The sequence below is a fragment of the Pleurodeles waltl genome, chromosome 6 (genome assembly GCF_031143425.1).
Source record: "Pleurodeles waltl isolate 20211129_DDA chromosome 6, aPleWal1.hap1.20221129, whole genome shotgun sequence".
NCBI classification, from domain to species: Eukaryota; Metazoa; Chordata; class Amphibia; order Caudata; family Salamandridae; genus Pleurodeles; species Pleurodeles waltl.
Window position 1 is genome coordinate 334,579,448 of NC_090445.1, and position 24,030 is coordinate 334,603,477.

The 24,030-nt window shown below is 45.8% G+C and overlaps 1 protein-coding gene across 1 annotated transcript in view; it reads left to right on the top strand.

The window, feature by feature from the left end:
• The window catches only part of CARMIL3 (capping protein regulator and myosin 1 linker 3), a 1,220,401-nt gene that overhangs the window by 719,036 nt on the left and 477,335 nt on the right, over nt 1–24,030 (top strand). Inside the window, exons 24-26 of the mRNA XM_069238205.1 lie at nt 11,082–11,180; nt 11,390–11,518; nt 23,176–23,289. Coding sequence (XP_069094306.1) covers nt 11,082–11,180; nt 11,390–11,518; nt 23,176–23,289 — 342 coding nt within the window. The remainder of the gene's footprint in view (nt 1–11,081; nt 11,181–11,389; nt 11,519–23,175; nt 23,290–24,030) is intronic.

The following is a 24,030-nucleotide window of genomic DNA, read 5'->3' on the forward strand; positions in this document are numbered from 1 at the left end:
AAGTATTTTCTGTGAACATTGCTTAAATCCAAAGTGCCATCTCCAAAGAGTTGCAAACACTTTCCTAAGAAGTGGAGGAGAGCTTGAAAAAGTTGGGCAAAGTTCCTACAGAGTTCAAGTATGGGGGACGTTCTCCACAAGGTTTTGAAAAGATTTAATTAGCAACTTTTTCGACAAGGAGACATGAACCTCAACTTAGCACGTTCGTCCTCTTAAAAGAGGTTTGACCTGAGGGCATATTGTGCAGAGAGGAAAATTATCAAGGGAGCTAAAGCCAAGAACCCTGCTTTGATTAAGACACTCAGGGGGTCATTCTAAGTCTGGCGGGCGGCGGAGGCCGCCCGCCAGACTTCCCCCTCCGAAATACCGCTCCGCGGTCCAAAGACCGCGGAGGGTTTTCTAAGTTTTTCCCTGGGCTGGCGGGCGGTCGCCAAAAGACCGCCCGCCAGCCCAGGGAAAAACTCCCTTCCCACAAGGATGTGGGAAGGTGCGACGGGTGCTGTTGCACCCGTCGCGTATTTCACTGTCTGCCAAGCAGACAGTGAAATACTTGTAGGGGCCCTCTTACGGGGGCCCCTGCAGTGCCCATGCCCGCGACCCCCCCTACCGCCATCCGGTTCCCGGCGGGCGGACCGCCGGGAACTGGATGGCGGTAGGGGGGGTCGGAATCCCCTCGGCGGCGCAGCTAGCTGCGCCGCCTTGGAGGATTCAATAGGGCGGCGGTACACTGGCGGGAGACCGCCAGTGTTGCCGGTCTGACCGCGGCTTTACCGCCGCGGTCAGAATGCCCTGCGGGGCACCGCCGGCCTGTCGGCGGTGCTCCCGCCGACCCTGGCCCCGGCGGTCTAAGACCGCCGGGGTCAGAATCACCCCCTCAGTGCTTGGGAGGCGGCCTATAGGGTACCTCTGTTCCTGGAGATGCTATTACCTCAAGGTAATAGGGATGAAGAGGAGGTGGAGGACAATCACAGCATGTTGAGTGTAGCCAGTGGGGTAAGTAGAAACCAATCCCCACTTGGGAAGCCCAGGAGGGTCTCCAGGGCCCACAGTCTGGCTGGCTGTGAACACAGCAAGAAGTCCATACAGGAAAGCATGACCGCCCTGGATTTGGAGGAGAAGGCCATTGCTCTGGCTTAGAAAAGGTTGGCCCTGGAGAAAAGGAAGGCCAGTTTGGGCTTGGAGCCCAGAGAGGATGATAGCAGCAGTACTGGAAGTACTAATGGTGGCACCCCTGATGTAAGGTTGCCCAAAGAGGTTGTTTCTAGTTATGTTCCGGGGTAACATTGACATGTGGTTGGTCTGAAATGAGAGAGCTCTCAAGATGAGGAAGGTAGGTACACAACACTGGGGTACACTTCTGTGGGAGTTACTACCAGGCGTTGGTAGAGACAGGCTACTCAGCTCACACTAGAGGATACAGTAACTAAGTCTTACACCCACTAGAAGGCAACCCTTGAGCTTTTTGGGTTAACTCCTGAAGAGTATAGGCAGAAGCTTAGATACCTTCAGAAAGACACTACACAAACATGGGTAGATCTAATTGACACCTGCGTTAAGGCACTCCATGGTTAGAGTAAAGGCAACAAAGTGGACACATTTGAAGGGCTCTACAATATATTTGTTAAGGAGCACATTTGAGCAAATTGTCATTCAGAGAAGTTGCACCAGCATCTGGTGGACTGTATGCTTTCTAGCCCCAGGGAACTGGATAAGACAATTGATAAGTGGCTAAAGAACAGTGCCTGGGTGGGTGACCAGACGTAAAATGGTCAGGCCCCCCTCTCAGGGGAAAGAGGGTTGAAAGGATAAAAAAGCAGGATAGCCCCAAAGAGTCCCTAAAAGTAGCCAAACGGGTGGGAGGAGGAGCGAGCCATAACCCATTCAAAGGGGAAGGGGTACCAGGGAAAGAAGTTTGACCCCTGGAAAGCAGGGGTGTCATTTTACTGCAACAAGAGGGGTGATGCAGTGTACACCAAAAAGGCACCCACGCTGACCAGTCCAAAGGGTTGGCTAGTGTGGAGAGTGGGTGGGAAGTTGCCCCTAGAGATCCCAGAGAATATATAGAGGCTATCTGAGTGTCCCTGGGTAGGGAGAACATTGAATCTTTGGCCCACTGGCTTCCAAGTATGGAAAAGTACAGGCAGTGGCCAAAAATCTTTGTGGTAGAGGTGAAGGCTTTGAGGAATACAAGTACCAGTATAACCATGGTTTGACAGATGAGACCTACTGGACCTAAAGAGGTTGGTAAGTGTATTACACTGTAAGGTCGTAAAACCACATCATATAATACACCCCATTTCCTCATACAAGCTTAATAAAAACAAGTAGGTAGGAAGAGCTGAACCTTCACACTTTAGGGAGAAGAAAGCCGGATTGTGCAGACAGGTTCGATAAACACCTTTTCAAAGGCTACAAGCAGGCACTTTTGGGCAGCAGACAGGTCTTATTTGCTTTCTGTTTTGTTAGCACTCTTCATATTAAACACTATCACCATTGTTCCACCAAGTTATGTGGGTGAAGGGCAAGCCCACCTAAGAAACATATATAGGTTCCTTTTGGTGCTAAGATAGTTTAGTTAGCTCCAAGAAGAAAGAACAGATGCAGGGTATCTGAAACTACTGTTAGAATGTTGCATTTCTGTCTAATGATCTGATTTTTAGCTGCTATTGTTTGCCTTTATTCTGTATGTTTTTATAGTCATAGCTATACTCATTATTTGTACTAAACTAGGATTGTGATGTATAAAGTCCTAAAAATATATTCATGGTGTGCCTGATCTGATAGAGACCTCTAGCTGCAGATTCCTTACCTCAGAATATTCCTCTGGTGTCCGACTCAGTCTGGATTCTTTTTTCATAAGAAGTATCCCTGCGCGGTGGTATATGGTGTCCTTTGACTTTGCGTGGTATCATTTATGCTAGAAGTGACGCATGTGGTGCCTACATAGGTGCCACCACAGTGTACTAACATAATTTTCTTTCTTTCTCTGTGAGATCCGGAGAAGAGCTACCCCCAGTCACTTTTTGACTGACCTTTTTTCAACCTTTTTTTCAAAGATTTTTGAGATATTGCCTCCTGGTATGGCAGGGATGTCCAGGAAGAAGAGTGGTTTCAAGCCCTGTGGTGAATGTCACCAGCAAATGTCAGTGACTGGTCTGCCTTTGGTGTCTTGAGCATGACCACAGCGCCAAGACCTGCGTTGATTGTCGTGCCATGTACCCCAAAGCTTTGAGGGGACAGTCTCTAAAGCTCCTTGCTGCTTGACGCCGCAACTATCTCAATCCGGTAAAGAGGATGGTCCCAGGATCGATAGCAGAGCCATTCAAAATGCTTCTCGTCACAGTCAAAGTCATCCAGGTATTCAGGTAAGTCCCACAAAAATAAGAAGAATAAGAAGTCAAAGAGGTATTTAACTTTGTCCTGCTTGTCGGTCATCGGACAAAACTAGGGAATGTTGGCATTTGAGACCTGGTTCTGTGGTTGAGCCTTCACTATGGCCATCTCTGTGCCTCCATGGGTTTCCTGGAGCCAGAGCGACCCCCACTCAACTTCGTGAGTTTTTATGAGGTCATGCACCTCATAATTGGGAGGGCAGTCCCCGCTAGCGTTCCCTCGGGCCCTGCTGGTTTGAGAGGAGCCCCTGCTGGTTTTCCGCTAGCGAGTTCGCCCCCATGGGTGGATCTGAACCGACAGTGGTTAAACCACCTCAACTTTACCCGGCGCAAGCTCCATTATCGAGGTCCCCATACTCATCCCGACTCCAGCATGGAGTTGGAAAGGCATCAGCCAACTCCAGTGCCAACTGGAGATATTTCTTCCAGGCCAGAGGCTCTGCCCTATTCCTATGGGCTTGGACTTGGGGATGACTGAGAGACGCCACTGGTCCCTGATGAATCCTAGCACCTAGATATCACCGAGGACACCTGGTGTGAGAATCTGGTGGATGCCAGTGGTCAGTGCACCTCCCCAGATCCTGGCGTGGACTCTACTCCTACCAAGACTATAGATTTGCTATAAGGGTGATGAGGGTGGCCGAGGTCTCATACCTTTAGCTGCCTTCTGAGGCAGTCAAAACAAACATCTTGATGAAGGTGCTTAAACCAAGAGTAACCCCATCTGAACTGCATTACCTGTTTAACAAAGCCTCCAAGGATGTACTACTCATGCCCTGGACCAAGCCCTGTAGAAAAGTCCTGTTATTACGACAGTTGCCCTACACCATCACCCTGCCCTAGGGGACCCTTGCGTCCTTACCCAGCACTCTACTCCGGAGAGCTTGGTGGTTCAAGCCTCCACTTCCAGAGTAAATCCTGGCTCATTCCCTACCACTCCACCAGACAGGAAATCCAATAGGCAGGATACCTTAGGAAAGAAGATATATTTTCCCGCCACCCTGGCACTGCAGTTGCTGAACACTGCATGCCTTTTGGGCTGATACTGTCATTCACTCTGGGACTCAGTTTTTTGGGTGCTGCCTCTGGTCTCAGAGGAGTCCTGTGCCATTCTATTCTAATGGGAGGGGGGCAGCTAGGCTCACCGTATACTGTGGGCTGGATCGACTGACTCACTAGGCAGAGCAGTTTCATCTTCGGTGGCCCTTAGGTGCCACACGTGGTTGAGGCTGTGGTTTAGGGGATGTCCTGACCTCGCTAATGGGCATGCCCTTCAATGGTTCCTGTTCCTTCTGAGTTAAGGCAGACTCATCACTGGAGTGCTTCAAAGACATCAGAGCTGAAGCCAAGTTCTTCGGCCTTTCCATGGCCTCTCATCAACCCTAAACCGTATTTTGCTCCTTTCATGGCCACAGACGGGTTTCCAACCCTTGTTTCTACTCACCCAGCCACCACAGCCCACAGTCTACCCAGCCCTTACATGGCTGAGAACATGGTACCCACATACCTTGTAGGTCAGGTAGCCAGAGGTCGGGTCAGTCCACCTCAACTCTGGCAGTCACAGCCTCTTTAGTTAGAGCTCCGACCGTCATGGACATCGAGTGGGAGGCAAAATATTTCATCACCTGCACCTCTGGGGATCGATAACTTCCAACCACTGGGTTCTCCAGATTGTCCCTCCCCTTTGTGACTACCCCTCCACCCATGCAATCCACTTGCAACAAGCTGACGGAGGACCACATCCCCTTACTCCACCAGGAAGTGGTGGCTCCCTTGGTCAAGGGAGCCATTGAAAGGGTATTGGCATCAGAAGTAGGCTGTTGTTGCAATTCCTGCTACTTTCTGGTGCCGAAGAAGAATGGAAGCTTTCATCCTTTAGTAGACCTACATCCTCTGAACTGCTTCCTGAAAAAGGACAAAATCAAAATGCTCACCTTGGCTCAGGTCCTGTCTGCTCTTGATCCCGGAGTCTGGATGGTAGTGCTGGACTTACAGGACACATACTTCCATTTCCCCATTCTGCCAGTCTACAGATATTATCTGCGGTTCATGATGGGTAAGGAGCATTTCCAGTTTGCTGTGCTTCCCTTTGGTCTTACTGGTACCCCATTCATGAAGGTGAAGGTGGTGGTCACAACTCATCTGCGGAGGTTAGGGGGGCAGTCTTCCCTACTTCGATGACTGACTGTTGTAGGAGGATGGCCTGGTTTGTAGTGGGTACCTATGGTGCTTACACCTTATACCAGGTCCAGTTATCCCTTATTAGTGAAATGTAGGCAGTGTCTAGAAGCCAGGCTCTCTAGAGGTAGCTGTGGATGAGCAACCAAGACTTATCTAGGAGACCTGCAAAGCACATGCAATACCACCGTAGCCACACAGTACTCACACACATGAAAGAAAATACTCAGTGTTACAAAAATAAAGGTACTTTAATTTCGGTGACACAAATGCCAAAAATACCATAGAGACTATATTCCCTTAAGAGGTAAGTAACACGCAAATTATGTACACTGGTGTGCAAAAACAGGTGTAAAAACAGTTAGAAAACAGTGCAATTAGTGAAAATCACAATAGTTAGAAATGGGCTGAGGGGGAACACAAACCATATACTAAGAAAGTGGAATGGTAATGTTGGTTCCCACCTAGGCAAGTGTAGTGTGAAGAGGGGAGCTGGGAGTATTAGAAAACCCCAAAGGTAAGTACTAGAACCCACCCCAGTGCCCAGGAAAGCAGGAGTAAAACACAGTAACTTACCCAGAACAAATGAGAAAGAAGATTATGCAAGAACCGGAAGAGACTGCAAGACACCAACAGTGGATTCCTGGACCTGAAGACCTGTGGAAGAAGGGGACCAAGTCCAAGAAGCACAGAAGAGTCCAGGGAGAACAGGAGCCTCTGCTAACCTGGATAAAGGTGCAAAAGACGAACCACCAGTGAAGAAGAACAGTCAGTATTGCACCCAAGAAGACAGAGTCGGGTTCATGGTTGGTGCAAGTGATGCCCCACCCCAGATGGAGGATTGCAGTCTGGTTTGCGTCGCTGGAGTCTGCCAACAAGCCTTGGCACACACAAAGCTTGCGGTTAGCGGAAAATGACGTTGCCTGGGACCAGGAAGGACCAGGTGGACTCTACCCATGAGGGGAAGTCGAAAGGGGCTCTCAGCAATTCAGAGAGCCCACAGAAAACCAGGCAGCATGCACAGGAGTCCCACAGCACAGGGACAAAGGAAGGTGCAAAAGGCGGCCCACGCAGCACCATGACAAATGCTCCCACACCGCAGGAGACCCACTCAGGAAGCTGTGCATCACATGATAGAGAGCTGGGGGTTGGAGCTGCAAGATGCACAAAGAACTTCATGGAAGGATGCCAACAAGCCTTGGCATGTGCAAAACACACAGTGCATGGGGGTAATGTCTTAAGTGGGAGGCAAGCTCTTACCTCCACCAAAGTTGGACAGTAGGACGTCAGGGCCATCAGGACCACTTCAGTCCACCACCCGGTCGTTGTTGCAGTAGGTGCCTGCTGAAGCAGGGGAGTGCCTCCTTCACCCCAAGGGAGATTCCTTCGCTCTTCTGGTGCAGGCTGAAGACGGGCTGTCCTCAAAGGATGCACGACCGGGAAACAGTTGCAGTTGCTTGCAAGAGCTGAAGATACAATGTTGCAGAAGGCGTCTTGCTTCTTTGTTGCAGTTTGTAGAGTTCCTGGAGGGTACAGATGCAGTTTCTTTGGTGAGAAGTTGAAGTGGAGGATGCAGAGTATTCCTGCTGGAGTCTTGCAATCTGAATCTGAAGAACCACCCAAAGGAGAGACCCTAAATAGCCCTGAAAGGGGGATTAGTCAGCTAACCAGGTAAGCACCTATCAGGGGAGGGCTCTAATGTCACCTGCTGGCACTGGCCACTCAGGTGCTCCCAGAGTTCCCTGCCAACTTGGAATCCAAGATGGCAAAAACCAAGGGACCCTCTGGAGGAGCTTTGAACACCACCCTTCGGGTGGTGATGGACAGGGGAGTGGTCACTCCCCTTTCCTTTGTCCAGTTTCACGGCAGAGTAGGAACTGGGGGTCCCTGACCTGGTGTTGACTGGATTATGCAAGGAGAGCACCAAATGTACCCTTTAAAGCATTCCCAGTGGCTTGAGGAGGCTATCCCTCCCAAGCCTGTAACACCTATTTCCAAAGGGAGAGGGTGTAACACCCCTCTCCCAAAGGAAATCCTTTGTTCTGCCTTCCGGGGCTTGAGCCTTTCAAGCAACAGGAGGGCAGAAACCTGTCTGTGAGGTGGCAGCAGCTGGGGCTGCCTGGAAACCTCCGAAGGGTGTAATGGCAGTACTGGGGTCCTCTGAGGAGCACCATATTGCATGGGATCATACAACCAATGCTTGGGGGTATGATTCCTATATGTTTGATACCAAACATTGCCTATGTTCGGAGTTACCATTATGTAGTTGGACATAGGAAGTGACCTATGTCCAGTACACGCGTAAACTGGCATCTCCGCACTCACGAAGTCCGGGAAAATGGTCCTGGAGGTGGTGGGGGCACCACTGCTATTGCAGGGGTGCCCTGACACACACAGGTACTTTGCACCATGCCCTCAGGGCTGGAGGGCATGTTATAAAGGTGAATTATAAGTGACCTGGTGCAGTGTAAATGGCAGTGAAAGGGTGCATGCACCTTTTCATGTATGCTGCAATGGCAGTCCTGCAGAAGCCTTTACATGGGCTCCCTATGGGTGGCAATATATGTGCTACAGCCCATAGGGATCCCTTGGAACCCTAACGCCCTGGATACCTAGTGTCCTGTGCCGGGGAGGCTCTGCATCACTGGATATGCCTGGAATGTCCGGACATCTTCCAGGCTGTGGTCCTCACCACCTGGCGTGGATCTCTAGACATCAGGGCAGACAAAGTCAGCCGATAATGCCTTGCAGATCAAGTGGCGTCTTCACCCGGAGGCTTTCCAAGGCCTTTCAGAGATTGGGGAGACCTTTGGTTAGACCTATTCGCGACCACTAGAACGTGTAGATTCAGCACCTCTGTATGTTGAAGTTCCCAAGATGCCTCTCGCTCAGAGGCTTATATCGGTTAAGACTCCTGTATGTCTTCCCACCGATACCACTTCTGCCCAGAGTTCTCAAGAATATCTTGAATGACCAAACTGAAGTCATGTAGCATGAGCATGAGTCTCGGTCCTCCGATCAGGATCTCTTGTATCAGCAACAGCGCATATTTCTACACCCAAACCGGCACACTACACTTGCATGCATGGAGACTGAATGGCGACAGCTGAGAATTTTCTGTCTGCCCCCTGAAGTATGTGATATCATCTTAGCAGCCAGGCCACCAAGAATGTAAGCACCTGCTGATGGGACAGATTTGTGGCTTGGTGTGCTGAAAATCCATGGTTCCTCTGTCTGCACCCATGACTGTTGTTCTTTTGTTTGCTTTGTCCCTCACCCGTCAAGGTCTTACTTTGGGCACAGTTAAATGTATACCTTTCAGCCATCCCAGTGTTCTTGCGGTTGCTGGACCAATTATCCCTGTTCAAGGAACACTTGCTGAAAGGTTTGCAAAGCGTTTCCGCCCACACCTAAATTTATGCCCCAATGGGACGTAAATTTAGTTCTTACGTTTCTAATGTGCTCACCTTTTAAGTCCATGCACAGCTGCCCTCTTCCACTACTCACCATCAAGGCAGACTTTCTAATGGGTAATACATCTCCCAGGAGGGTTAGTGAGTTAGTGAGCTCCTAGGGAACCCTCTGTATACTACCTTCTTCCTGGACAAACTGGTTCTTATAACATATGCCTCTTTCTTACCCAAGGTTGTGACACCTTTTCAGGTCAGACAGGACAGCATTCTGCTGACTTATTTTGTCTACCTCACCCTTCCAAACAAGAGGAGAGTCTCTACCTCCTGGAATTAAAAAGACTGTTATCATAATACATTGATTGTACTAAAGTCATTCAGGTGGGCAATCAACTCTGTGAAATTTACTGGAGCAATAAAATACCAAGCAGTGCATAAGGGAACTATCTCCAGGTGGATTGTCCTCTGCATTAACATCTGCTACGCACTGGCCAGAAAAAACAACGCTCCTAAGGGCTTGGGCTTGAGAGCTCTTTCCACAAGAGCCAAGTCTTTGACCACTTTGTTAGCTTGCAAAGTCCTGTAAGTCTGTCCGGCAGGTATGGTGGCATTGCTGCATACATTTGTGAAACACTACTGTCTAGACAGTCAGGTCTGACGTGATGGCCATTTCACCTGTTCGTGCCTCCAGGACTTTTTAGTATAAACGTTCCACAGACCCACCTCTGGGGAGACATTGCTTTGGTATCTATTCTAAGGTAAGGAATCTTTGGCTAGAAGAAGTTTCTATCACATAAGCAAGTTACTTAACTTTGGTAATATCTAATCTGGTAGAGACTCTATGTAGCCTCAGATTCCTTACCGATCCTCTCATCATCTCTGTTCTGCGAACTGTGATTTCCATCTTAAGAGGTCCTTGAGGACCTGAATCTGATACACTGGTTCAATACCCCTGTATGCTCCATGCTTATGGCGTGAAAAATAATCACAAAACTGAGGTCAACGCGCTTGTGTGCCACCTTTATCAGCACCAAGCACAGCACTTCCGACAATGCCACTTGGGCCAAACAACAGCAACTACTGGCGCACAAGAGGACTGCTCATAAAAGGTTTTCAGACCCAGCATGATGCCTGGGGGATATTCTAAGGTAAGGAATCTGCGGCGAAATGGAGTCTGCCATACAAGGCATTATTAAAGGTAACTTACTTGTTCTTTAATACATGACCTTTGATACCTGCTGCAGAAAGTCCACTACAATCCAGTGGCAGACCACATCAAAAGTTGACAACAGGTCAAGTGAAATCAGAGCAGCCTCTCCAACCTAGTCCAAGATAATCCTTAGCTAATCTTGAACTGCTAGTAGTGCTACTTCAGTCCCTTGAAAAGCTCTGAATCCTGCCTGTGCTGGTTTCTGCAGTGCATTCTCAGATAACTGTTAACTATTGTTTCCGCTGCTTTCGAACAGAACAGTAGTAGTGAGAATGAACAGAAATTGCCTTGGAGTGCTGTTTCTAACAAGGTTTTCTTTAACAGTGGTGAAACACAGGCCTGTTTCCATTTTACTAGAACCATTCCTGAAAGGAAGTGGAGTTATTCAGATTGCAAATTGTTGTCTTGACCGATAAAGCACTGTGGTGAAAAACAGCAGCTGAACAGGGATCATAAGTTAAACTTGACTAAATTCAAAGAGTTAAGGACCTCCATTGGAGTAAATAGAGGCAACTCAGGTAACAAATATAATGATTCCTCATTCTTTTTGCAAAATTTCTGGCAACTTTGATGTAACATTTTTGAACGATTGATAAATAGTTTGAATCTTGTCATTAAAAAGGACGGTGGAGACTTGCACAGACTGTGTGAGGTTGAAATGTCTATTTGTGTACTCACTGGATTTGTAAGTTCATTACAATCCTACATTTCATACTACTTCTTTATAACTTACTTCCTTGCTCCCACCCTTAATTTAAGTACCTGTATTGTATGAAATGAGCTTCAGATGTATTAGCATAAGACATAATTACTAATATGCGCATGTATCTTTATTTCCTGCAAAAAAATAAAATTCCCTAGATAATGCAAATAATTATTTTTGCTTTGTAGATTCAATGGAGCCTACTCAGAAACAATCATTCACAGACGTTCTCCCAACAGCAAGTTTTTCGACTTCACCAAGGGATTGTCACCAGCAGTGCTGAACAAGTAATACTTTCCCCTTTGCCTAATTCACCCTTTTATGTTAATCTCCCATTTTTAACTTGTCAACATATGTTACTACTCTCATAGTGTCCATTAGTTCAGCATCCTCATATCTGTGACTCTATTCCAAAAAACACCCTTCCAAGTAAGCCATACATTTGGTGTCCCCTTTCATCCTCAATCTAACTTAGCTGTGGCTTTATTTTTGGCAGATGATGGACCGGCTGTATGTGAAAGTGCAGGAGGAAATACGAGCCCTGAGAAGTTGTCCTGTGGAGTCTGTCCAAGATGATGTCCTATATGCCAGACAACTCATGAAAGATGCAAAAAATTCACGTGCAGTAAGTAAATGTGGCCTTTTTCCCATTACCTACATTTTCATATGAATTGTGATCTCCATAAATTTCTTTCGTTTAAATTTTCCATAATCAGTTGTTCATAACTTAATTAACATCAAGAAATATGGAATGTCTACACTTGTGCAATGGATCACTGAATAGGACAGTCAGAGAAAGCGCTTTTCCAAAAACATTTGTAAAAGGTGTCTATTGAAAATGCAGACTATTATTTTGTCTCCTTTGATTATCATTCTGCTGAGCTATCAAAATTAGTTTAGACTAAAAATCGGGCGGAGACAGTCTTTTCAGGGGGGAGTGCAAAGCGCTCCTTCCCCTGTTGTAATCTCTCTTTGAGCTTCAAACCACACCCATGTCACGTGAGTCACTTTCATTGGTTTGTGGGCTTGTCTTATAAAATCCGCTTCCTTTCATTAGTGAAGGGCATGCATAAGTCATGCCTTTTTCAGTGTTTAGTCCTCCTCAAGTGCACTGACCAACTACTGAAAACACACGAGGCTCTATGTTTTCCATCTGGTGTCTGGGCTATTTTTACTCTTTAATTCGCAGTGCGATCTCACTGGGCAATAGTTGAGCACTTTGCATGACATCGATCCTGTTACATAGGTAATTGAACTTTTGCTGGTTACATAGATAATTGCACTTTTGCCGATAGGTTTTACTGCGAGCGAACCTTTATTTCCTTTTTTCTGTCTGCTTTGTGCTGATGGCGGCCATCGGCTCGCACTTGTGAAACGTTGACTTTTCAGTTTAAATGGCAAGTAAAGTCCGGTTAGGTATGTGAAACTGTTTTACTTTTCATTTTCAATTTATGTGGCAAGAAAAGTCTGATTAGGAGTTTACAATGCTAATAGCTCTAACCCGAGAAAATGCGAGACCCATTGCACTGTAAATGCTTGTGTTTTGAGTGCTAGGCTGGGAGGAGGATACATGGGGTCCACAGGTAAGGCATTGGCGGTGAATGGCCTTAACTTTACAAGGCTAGTGGCGTGGGCCACAGCAGCCTGTTTAGGCTGCTCTGTGCAACGCCTGCTTACCTGCTGCAAGCAAAAGTAGGAAGATAATAGACTGGCCCTGCCGGTTCCAGGTGGGCAGGGGCACAGTGGGTTTTGCGCGCTAGTTGCTTGGTAATCTCACTCCGTTCCTGTATTTCGTCAGCTGTGAGAGCTCCACGCATGATAGAACAGCGTGCAGTTTATGTTCACACCAAGCTTATCGGTGGCGATCTTTTGCATGATAACGGTTTCAGTGAAACTGGTTTCTAATGCCATTTTTTGTTGGTGTCCATTAATTTCACAGGGGGTTCTTGTTAAATCGTAGGATACCTCAATTCTTTTGCTGGTCATGTGCCGTCCTCTATTCAAAATCTCTAATGCCACAGTTAAAGTAACTAGAATCAGTGTAACAACTGATCAGTGCAGCGTCAGTCATGTTCCACACTGTGCACCTCCGTACTGGGAGTAGTATAGACATTGGATAGAACTATTCTCCACCATAGGTCTTGCCACTGATACCTCTATGCAGAGCACAACTCTTAAGAAAAATAGAGGGGAAAGTAATTGGCATATACAATTTATAGTGACATCACGGGAAATGATGTCACGACAAGTAATGTCATTCCGTGGTAATATTCCTCAGTTAAAATAGAAGGTGCTTATATTACACACACAACAAATTAGCGTAAAGTGTAAGGATAACTTTTTGAGTTATTTTACTTTTTGCATACCACACGCATGATTTCCACATATAAAAAGAGTAATTGAGCTAGGAAATAGCTTAAAATACATTATTTTCATTCAGGTGTATGGAATTTGGGATTACATTTTAAGGAGGATTGAGAGAGTACACAAAATGTGCTGGGTGTATTTTCAGACAGTCTGAAATGCTCTCAAATGCATGTTTGTTTTGTGTTGGTGTACTTTATCCAACTTCCAAGCACAAAAGCGATGCATGTTTGCCCTTCATTAGACTAAAGAAAGGTTAATGATGTGAAGTTCTGTGATACTTCTCAGTTAACATATTCAAGGATAAACACAGACTAGGACTCTCACAAATAAAGGAGTTGCTACCATTGGAGCGTAGTGTAAAAGCATCCCGGGGCCAGATTACTTACAAACAGCTGCAGTGCTGGGGCATAATGTGATATTGCTCAGCCTCCTTCGACCTTGGGAAAGAGGAACAAATTTTGGGCCAGATGTATCAAACATTTTTGCCATCGCAAACGGCCCAACGGTTTTGGTATGTAATGAGTCCAATTTGCGATTCGGTAACGTGTTATGAATCGCTAATTGGATTTGCGACTACATACTGATTCGGTATTAGGTAGGGGCGTGTCAAGGGCGTCCCTTCCTGGTAGCAAATCGCAGGGGTATGTATGATTGCTTTTTGACCGTGAATGCGGTCGCAAAACAATCGCAGTTACCACCTACTGAAGTAGGTGGTAACCCATTCGCAAAGGGGAAGGGGTCCCCTTTGTGAATGTATGCAAAAACGTTTTTTAAGAGCAGGCAGTGGTAGTGGTCCCACGAACCACTGCCTACTCTTAAAAAATGAAAAGAAACCTTTTCATTTTTAAACACATTTCGTTTTCCTTTAAAAAAAGAAAAACAAAAATTGCTTTATTGAAAATCAATCACAGAGCCCAGCAGGCTACCATCCCTGTGATTCTAGCCATTCGCAATGGCTCGTAAATTGTGACCTACCTCATAAATATTGATGAGGTAGGTCCATTTGCGAGCCCTTGCGAATCGCAGAAGTTTCATACATTGCAATAGCGAATACTTAATTGCGATTCGCAAAAAATCGCAATTAGGTAATCGCTATTGGATAAAATGATACACCTGGCCCTGTGCGCTTAAAAAGGGTTTGGGGTGCTTTCGTACACGCTTGACTTATGCCTTTCGTCGAAGCACTTATTGTATTTTTGAATAAGTATGTGTTTTTACCACCCGCCTTTTATCACCAGAATAATGAGCATTATTTTTCAGTGGGGCAGGGGCATCTATCCTAAATGTATTTTGGTGCCCTGGGCTTGGCACATCATTTCAGCATCTAATTTTCCATACATGCCACTCGAGTCTTTTTGTAAAACACTGCAGAGTACCTGTTTAAGATGTTTTCAGCTGCACCCCCTACCAGAATGGAGTACCATAGATAACTGCCTTTCTGGTCTGTGTATAAAAATTGTCTGGCACTGGCTACATGATTGGCTGGCCTTGTAGGTTCTAGTTAGGATGGTTTTGGTACTTTACAGCAGGTGCTTTTTGGAGACAGTCAAGTCATGCTGTTGTTTTATGGCTGACTGTGGTAGTAGGTATGTGAGGAGCATTTGCTGATGGTTGTAGGTTGGAAGCTCGCAGTACTGTTGGGGACTATTTTAGAATGCCGCAGGCAAGGTTTTTGGACTGAGATTCTCTTTTGTTACTCCCATTTAAACACTTTACACACGTTTTACTATCTTAGGGACTATTCTGTAACACTTTATGTGGCATCAACATTTAGTAACATAGCTGACTTTTTAGGGTTGAGCGCACAAAGAGCTCCGTCCTCTGTTGTAAACTCTCTTTGGGCTTTTATCCGCACCCATGTCACACCTGTCACTTTCAAGGGTTTGTAGGCTTGCCTTTTAAAATCTGCTTGATTTCGTTAGTGAAAAACATGCATACGTCATGCCTTTTCTGGTGTTTAGCCCTCCTCAAGCACACCTGCCAACTACTAAAAACATACAAGGCTCCATGTTTTCATCCTGGTTTCTGCACTACTTTATTTTTTTATTTTCCACGTAGCGCGATTGCGCTGGATTTTACACATTGCTTGTTTTTTTTTCTTACAATTTATGTTGCAAGAAAAGTCCGGTTAGGAGTTTAGAACGCTAATAGCTCTAACTCGAGCAAAGGAGAGGCCCGCTGCATTGCAAAGGCGTGTTTAATCCTTTATTTTAAAAGGAAACATCAGGGGAAATTTTAGATATAAGAAAGCCTCAAGAAGAAATATTTAGTAATGTCTCTATTCCAGATAAGAAACGGGGCTGGTCTAGAGTCCCTAGAGGATTCAGTCAGCACTTTACTTATACATTCTGTAAAATGTACTAGTTGAATATTGGTTTAGTTTAACCCCCATTACTGGAAGGAGCAAGAAGACTGAGCTTTGCATTTTGTAGTTCTAAAAAGTGCATTTGGACTTGTGATGCCTAAGCAAACATGTTTATCTTTTGTTATGGTTAAATGCATTGTCCTCTATTTTCAAATGCAGACCACACTTCTGCTGTGTGTTACAGTTACTGTGGTGCTGTTGTTGGTAAATGTCTATCCAGTAGTGGGAAAACTCATGAAAGAATGACATTTTTTATGTATTTAGGATGTTTATATACAGCTGAACCACTGTAGGGGTAGTGGTGGTCTCCACAGAAACAACCAATCACATCAAACATGAATAACCAACAATACTTACAACAAAATGACAGAATAATTGTCTAAGAGTGAGAAGAAGAGAGGCAAGTGGTTTCAGCTCTAGACATATACTAGGGATGCTTTTTCAAGGCTTTAGAAAAACAGTTGATTTCAAACTTTGCTTGTGTTTTCTAGAAGACTGTTCTAAAATCTAGGAAGAGAAAACAGCGGTCAGAGATTACATACTGTTAGAAATGGGGTCTTTGTTTGACAATCAGGTTACCCCCTGTTCAAGCAAGGACCCTCACTCTAGTCAGGGTGAAAGAGAATCACCCTCAGCTAATCCCTGCTTACCCGCTTGGTAGCTTGGCAGAGCAGTAGGCTTAACTTCAGGGTGTTAGGTGAAAAGTATTTGTACCAACACACACAGTAACTTAATGAAAACACTACAAAATGACACAACACAGGTTTAGAAAAATAGGAAATATTTATCTAAACAAAACAAGACCAAAACGACAAAAATCCACAATACACAAGTCAAGTTATCAGTTAAAAGCAAAAAGAGTCTTTATTTAGTTTAAAACACACACTAACACTGTTAGCATGAAAAAGTACCTTGGGTGCGTCAAAATAACCCAGCACGGGGGAGTGTGCGTCAAAACGGGCTTGCAATGCGTCAATTTCTCTCACGAGCAAGACCTTGCGCCATTTCTCCTTTCGTTGGGTCGGGTGCGTTGTTTCTTCTCTCTGCAGGAGAGCGATGCGTCGATCCGGTCAGCACTCTCGGTCCGGGCAGGCCTTGCGTTGTTTTTACACGCCCAGCGGTACTTGTGTCTGAAATCCAGCCACACGATGATTAAAAAAACACGCAGCGCGGGTTTTGGTCTCCGTCAGAGATGTTGCACGTCGTTTCTTCAGCTCTGTGCGTCGATTCTTTGGTCGCATTTCCGGCGAGCATAGATTTTCAGCCGCAGAGCCTGGCGTGCGTCATTTCTTCAGCCACAGATAGGAGTTGCGTCAATCTTTTCCCTGCACGGCGCTGTGTGCATGTGTGAGAAAGTAGCCTCTTTCTAACCTTGTTACCCCCACTTTTGGCCTGTTTGTGAGTATATGTCAGGGTGCTTTCACTGTCTCACTGGGACCCTGCTAGCCAGGACCCCAGTGCTCATAAGTTTGTGGCCTATATGTGTTCCCTGTGTGATGCTTAACTGTCTCGCTGAGGCTCTGCTAACCAGAACCTCAGTGGTTATGCTCTCTCTGCTTTCCAAATTTGTCACTAACAGGCTAGTGTCTAAATTTACCAATTCACATTGGCATACTGGTACACCCATATAATTCCCTAGTATATGGTACTGAGGTACCCAGGGTATTGGGGTTCCAGGAGATCCCTATGGGCTGCAGCATTTCTTTTGCCACCCATAGGGAGCTCTGACAATTCTTACACAGGCCTGCCAGTGCAGCCTGAGTGAAATAACATCCACGTTATTTCACAGCCATTTACCACTGCACTTAAGTAACTTACAAGTCACCTATATGTCTAACCTCCACCTAGTGAAGGTTGGGTGCAAAGTTTCTTAGTGTGTGGGCACCCTGGCACAAGCCAAGCTGCCCCCACACCGTTCAGGGCAAATTCCCCAGACTTTGTGAGTGCAGGGACACCATTACACATGTGCACTATACATAGGTCACTACCTATGTATAGCGTCACAATTGTAACTCCGAACATGGCCATGTAACATGTCTAAGATCATGGAATTGTCCCCCCAATACCATCCTGGTATTGGGGGAACAATTCCATGATCCCCCGGGTCTCTAGCACAGTACCCGGGTACTGCCAAACTGCCTTTCCGGGGTCTCCACTGCAGCTGCTGCCAACCCCTCAGGCAGGTTTCTGCCCTCCTGGGGTCCAGGCAGCCCTGGCCCAGTAAGGCAGAACCAAGGATTTCCTCTGAGAGAGGGTGTTAAACCCTCTCCCTTTGGAAATAGGTGTGAAGGCTGGGGAGGAGTAGCCTCCCCCAGCCTCTGGAAATGCTTTGATGGGCACAGATGGTGCCCATCTCTGCATAAGCCAGTCTACACCGGTTCAGGGATCCCCCAGCCCAGCTCTGTTGCGAAACTGGACAAAGGAAAGGGGAGTTACCACTCAGAGCCCCTCCAGTGTGTCCCAGACCTCTGCCATCTTGGAAACAGAGGTGTTGGGGGCACACTGGACTGCTCTGAGTGGCCAGTGCCAGCAGGGGGCCTCAGAGGCTCCTTCTGATAGGCTCTTACCTCTCTTGGTAGCCAATCCTCCTAACCTGGTAGCCAAACCTCCTTTTCTGGCTATTTAGGGTCTCTGCTTTGGGGAATTCTTCAGATAACGAATGCAAGAGCTCACCAGAGTTCCTCTGCATCTCCTTCTTCACCTTCTACCAAAGGATCGACTGCTGACTGCTCAGGACGCATGCAAAACCGAAACAAAACCGAAACAAAGTAGCAAGACAACTACTAGCAACATTGTAGCGCCTCATCCTGCAGGCTTTCTCGACTGTTTCCAGGTGGTGCATGCTCTGGGGGTAGCTTGCCTTCACCCTGCACCAGAAGCTCCGAAGAAATCTCCCGTGGGTCGAAGGAATCTTCACCCTGCTAATGCAGGCACCAAAAGACTGAAACACTGGTCCTCTGGGTCCCCTCTCATCCTGACGAGTGTGGTCCCTGGAACTCAGCAACTCTGTCAAAGTGACTCCCACAGTCCAGTGACTCTTCAGTCCAAGTTTGGTGGAGGTAAGTCCTTGCCTCCCCACGCTAGACTGCATTGCTGGGTACCGCGTGATTTGCAGCTGCTCCGGCTCCTGTGCACTCTTCCAGGATTTCCTTCGTGCACAGCCAAGCCTGGGTCCCCGGCACTCCTTCCTGCAGTACACAACCTTCTGAGTTGTCCTCCGGCGTCGTGGGACTCCCTTTTGTGACTTCGCGTGGACTCCAGTTCACTTTTCTTCTAAGTGCCTATTCAGGTACTTCTGCGGCTGCTGCCTGCTTCTGTGAGGGCTCCCTGAGTTGCTGGGCGCCCCCTCTGTCTCCTCCTCTAAGGGGCAACATCCTGGTTCCTCTTGGGCCACAGCAGCACCCAAAAACCTGTACCGCGACCCTTGCAGCTAGCAAGGCTTGTTTGTGGTCTTTCTGCGTGGGAACACCTCTGCAAGCTTCCTCGCGACGTAGGACATCCGTCTTCCAAAGGAGAAGTCCCTAGTCCTCTTCTTTCTTGCAGAACTTGAATCTTCTTCCAACCAGTGGCAGCTTCCTTGCACCCTCAGCTGGCATTTCCTGGGCTCCTGCCCACTCCCGACACTGTCGCGACTATTGGACTTGGTCCCCTTGTCTTACAGGTACTCAGGTCCGGAAATCCACTGTTGTTGCATTGCTGGTGTTTGTTCTTCCTGCAGAATCCCCCTATCACGACTTCGGTGCTCCCTGGGCGTAATAGGTGCACTTTACACCTACTTTTCAGGGTCTTGGGGTGGGCTATTTTTCTAACCCTCACTGGTTTCTTACAGTCCCAGCGACCCTCTACAAGCTCACATAGGTTTGGGGTCCATTCGTGGTTCGCATTCCACTTTTGGAGTATATGGTTTGTGTTGCCCCTATACCTATGTGCTCCTATTGCAATCTATTGTAATTCTACACTGTTTGCATTACTTTTCTTGCTATTACTTACCTAATTTTGGTTTGTGTACATATATCTTGTGTGTATGACTTATCCTCATACTGAGGGTACTCACTGAGATACTTTTGGCATATTGTCATAAAAATAAAGTACCTTTATTTTCAGTAACTCTGTGTATTGTGTTTTCTTATGATATTGTGCATATGATATAAGTGGTATAGAAGGAGCTTTGCATGTCTCCTAGTTCAGCCTAAGTTGCTTTGCCATAGCTACCTTCTATCAGCCTAAGCTGCTAGAAGCACCTCTTCTACACTAATAAGGGATAACTGGACCTGGCACAAGCTGTAAGTACCTCTGGTACCCACCACAAGCCAGGCCAGCCTCCTACAGCGTGGATTTCCTCCTCTTAGGCTGCCAGCTTCTCCTTTCAGGGGTCCCAGGAACTGGATGGGCACCACAGGGTAGAGTAGGAGTTTCTCCAGAGACTCCAGGTGCTGGCAGACAGAAGACTTTGCTGTCCCTGAGACTTCAAACAACAGGAGGCAAGCTCTAAATCAAGCCCCTGGAGATGTCTTCTCAAGATGGAAGGCACACAAAGTCCATTCCTTGCCCTCTTACTCTGGCAGAAGCAGCAACTGCAGGATAGCTCCACAAAGCACAGTCACAGGCAGGGCAGCTCTTCTTCCTCAGTTCTTCAGCTCTCCTCCAGGCAGAGGTTCCTCTTGGTTTCCAGAAGTGTTCTAAAGGCTGTGGTTTTTGGTGCCCTTCTTATACCCAATTTCTCCTTTGAAGTAGGCCTACTTCAAAGTAAAGTCTCCTCTGAATGTGAAATTCTGCCTTGCCCAAGCCAGGTCCCAGACACTCACCAGGGGGTTGGAGACTGCATTGTGTGAGGGCAGGCACAGCCCTATCAGGTGTAAGTGACCACTCCTCCCCTCCCTCCTAGCACAGATGGCTCATCAGGAAACACAGGCTACACCCCAGCTCCCTTTGTGTCACTGTCTAGCGTGAGGTGCAACCACCCCCGCAACTGTCAAACTGACCCAGACAGGGAATCCACAAACAGGCAGAGTCACAGAAATGGTATAAGCAAGAAAATGCTCACTTTCTAAAAGTGGCATTTTCAAATACACAATCTTAAAATCAACTTTACTAAAAGATGTATTTTTAAATTGTGAGCTCAGAGACCCCAAACTCCACATGTCCATCCACTCCCAAAGGGAATCTACACTTTAATCAGATTTAAAGGTAGCCCTCATGTTAACCTATGAGAGGGACAGGCCTTGCAACAGTGAAAAACGAATTTAGCAAGATTTCACTGTCAGGACATATAAAACACATTATTATATGTCCTATCTTAACCATACACTGCACCCTGCCCTTGGGACTACCTAGGGCCTACCTTAGTGGTTCCCTACATGTAAGAAAAGGGAAGGTTTAGGCCTGGCAAGGGGGTACACTTGCCAAGTCGAATTCACAGTTAAAACTGCCCACACAGACACTGCATTGGCAGGTCTGAGACATGATTACAGAGCTACTTATGTGGGTGGCACAACCAGTGCTGGAGGCCCACTAGTAGCAGTTGATTTACAGGCCCTGGCCCTTATAGTGCACTTTACTAGGGACTTACTAGTAAATCAAATATGCCAATCATGGATAAGTCAATTACATACACATTTTGTAAAGGAGCACTTGCACTTTAGCACCGGTTAGCAGTGGTAAAGTGCCCAGATTAAGAAAAACAGTAAAATCAGAGCCCCGCATACATCAACAATCTGGGGGACAGAGGCAAAAAGTTAAGGGAGACCACGCCAAGGATGAAAAGTCTAACACATAACAATCGTCACATATGTTTTTTGAATGACGTTGAAAACAAATTAAAGGCTCTATTTAGTTGTGAGATAGCAGGGGACTTTGATCAGCCAACACTTGTTTTGCCCCTCAGTGGCGTGCAAGTGTGGGTTTTTTCATGGCTCTTTAAGTGTTATTAGTTGGAGATTTACAGGAGTTGTTTTCAACTGCATTAAAATATGTGATGATTAGGACATAATCTCTGACCCCTATTTTACTCAAGGAATATTAAACCATGTTTATTATTATTATTGAGAATTGCTTACTCTACCTTGCTTAAATATATTTCATAGTTGTGGGCACAAGGGTATTGCCCTAATAGTATAAACAATGAATATTGCCACCGAGCCTATACTAGTCGGCGTAACTCAGAACTACTAATCCCCCTCCTTGATAACTGTATCTCTATTGGAATTGTACAGTGTCATTAAAGGCAAATGGATAATCAACATTTTATATACTTCATGAAGTCTAAAGGTCCTAGAGATCAAAATTCTGGCCAGAATACCTTTGTTGAGTATCTACTACTTAGGGAAGATAATGAAGAAAAGCAGGATCTGGCAGGACAATCATGATGACCTACAGGAAGAGAAATAAATATATGCAGGACAAACAGGACCATCTCCAGATGTTTTTGAAGTCAAGACAATATTACCCCCACACTAATAACTCTCACCCTAATATCACTTGTTGACAGGCATGTGTGCAGGTAGGAAGCATCTGTAAGTTATGGCGCTTTTCTTCCACCATGTCATATTTAAGGTTACTCAAAGGCTTCTGGATATTTTCCACCGATACGCACATTTTCACAGGTGGGCATGCATCATACTGTTGTGAAAATGGGTAGGTCGTAATTTGGAGATGACTTGAGAAAATAATGATATACATGGGTGACCTTCCAATTTATCTACCAGTTCCTTGGATCTTTAAAACCATCTTTTAAGAATAATAATAATAAGAAGAATTAGACTGATCATAGCCCCCAAAAGGTGTCTTCTAGGATTGTATTAAGGCAATCTCCTGTTTGACGTACAGGCACAAAAGATTCTACAGGTGTGCTGAAAACTGTCACCTGCAAAGACTCTACTGCCACATGAAAATTCTGGGTGCTTTTACAGTGGACCATCCATGATGTCCTATTTATTTTGTGGGTCTCATTTTATTACTGACCTTAACGTTACTGTAGATACCTCCATAAGCAGACTCTTTGTTGTGGGAGGCCTTTCTACTTTAGCAAAAGACCATTGCCTGTGAACACTGACCAGGCATGTACAGTTGTGGAGCAGAGCCTCGTGTCTACGGAGTTTGGCCTTGCAAATGTGATGAAAGAAGGGAGCATTTGGCAAAAATGAATCTGGAATCTGCAATAAAATAAACACTCTTTCCATTTTCTCTTGAGAAGAAGCTACTGAGGGTGAATGCCTTTTGAAAGTGGGGGGTGTGAGGTAGGTAGAGACACACATAAAGTTACACACTCATTCACTAATGTATTCCCACGCATGCGTTCCTACAAACACCAAACTTTCACTATCACTGCCCTTGCTCCACTTTTCATTGCGATTCTTGTATTATTTGTTTAAATGTTTCTTTGTAATTCTGCTTTTTTCTGTCTCAAATGTACCAGACTAAATATTTTGTACAATCTCTGTGATATGAAAAGCCTTGCAACCGGCATACATTTCTACAGACAGAGTGAGAAATTCTATTGTAGTCTCCTAGAATTGCTTGACATGTGTTTTCACTTCATGTTTTCTCCACAGCTTTTTCCGAGCCTCTGTGAGCTTGGGCATATTCTTGCCAGCGACGGACCTGTGCGTCACCGGCTTGAATCAGTGGCAACTGAAGTCTCTAAAGCAGTGGATAAAGAGCTTCAAGTAAGGAATATTCTGTTGGACTGATGATGACTGCAGTGCATGGACTTGTGAGAGAGTAATTATTTAGCATAGAATCTTTCATTCATTCACATTGTTGGTGGAACTGATAACGCGTCCTGTCCTATGTAATTTACTTACTCTGGGACTCGTTTTAGGCCAATGAATCTTTTGACCCTGATTGGAGGCACCTTAAGACGAGATAACTAATCAGCATATCAATCGATAGGTCAATAACCTCATCAGTATTCACAATAGTAAATTAATTAAATTACTTAATGACATTAATAAGAATCCAAACTCACCATGACCTTTCAGCCACGAATAACCACACAAAATTTAGTAATAGTTATGATATTTATTCCCTTTTAGTTACACTCTACCAGCAAGTTTATTACTCTCAAAACCAGGAAACACATCAATAATGTCACAATATGGCAACTTGAGTAAGATTTAAGCAACGCAAAGATTATAAACATCAGGACAAAACACGGCATTAACATGTATCTATTTAGCAGAGTATCCTTAGTGCCATATTCAACAAAGCAAAGATTCTGTCATTTGTTTATTCGCACCCCATATTAGTGAACTCCTTGCCTAACCTCTAATTAGCATCAGCATGTTGGGTTTTCATGCAAAACAATTTAGTAACACAAATTTGAAAAACATCTAACTATGGCCCCTGTCAAAAGCAGTTGGTACCTAGAAAGGAAAGGCACACAGATAATTACAATTTCATTATCA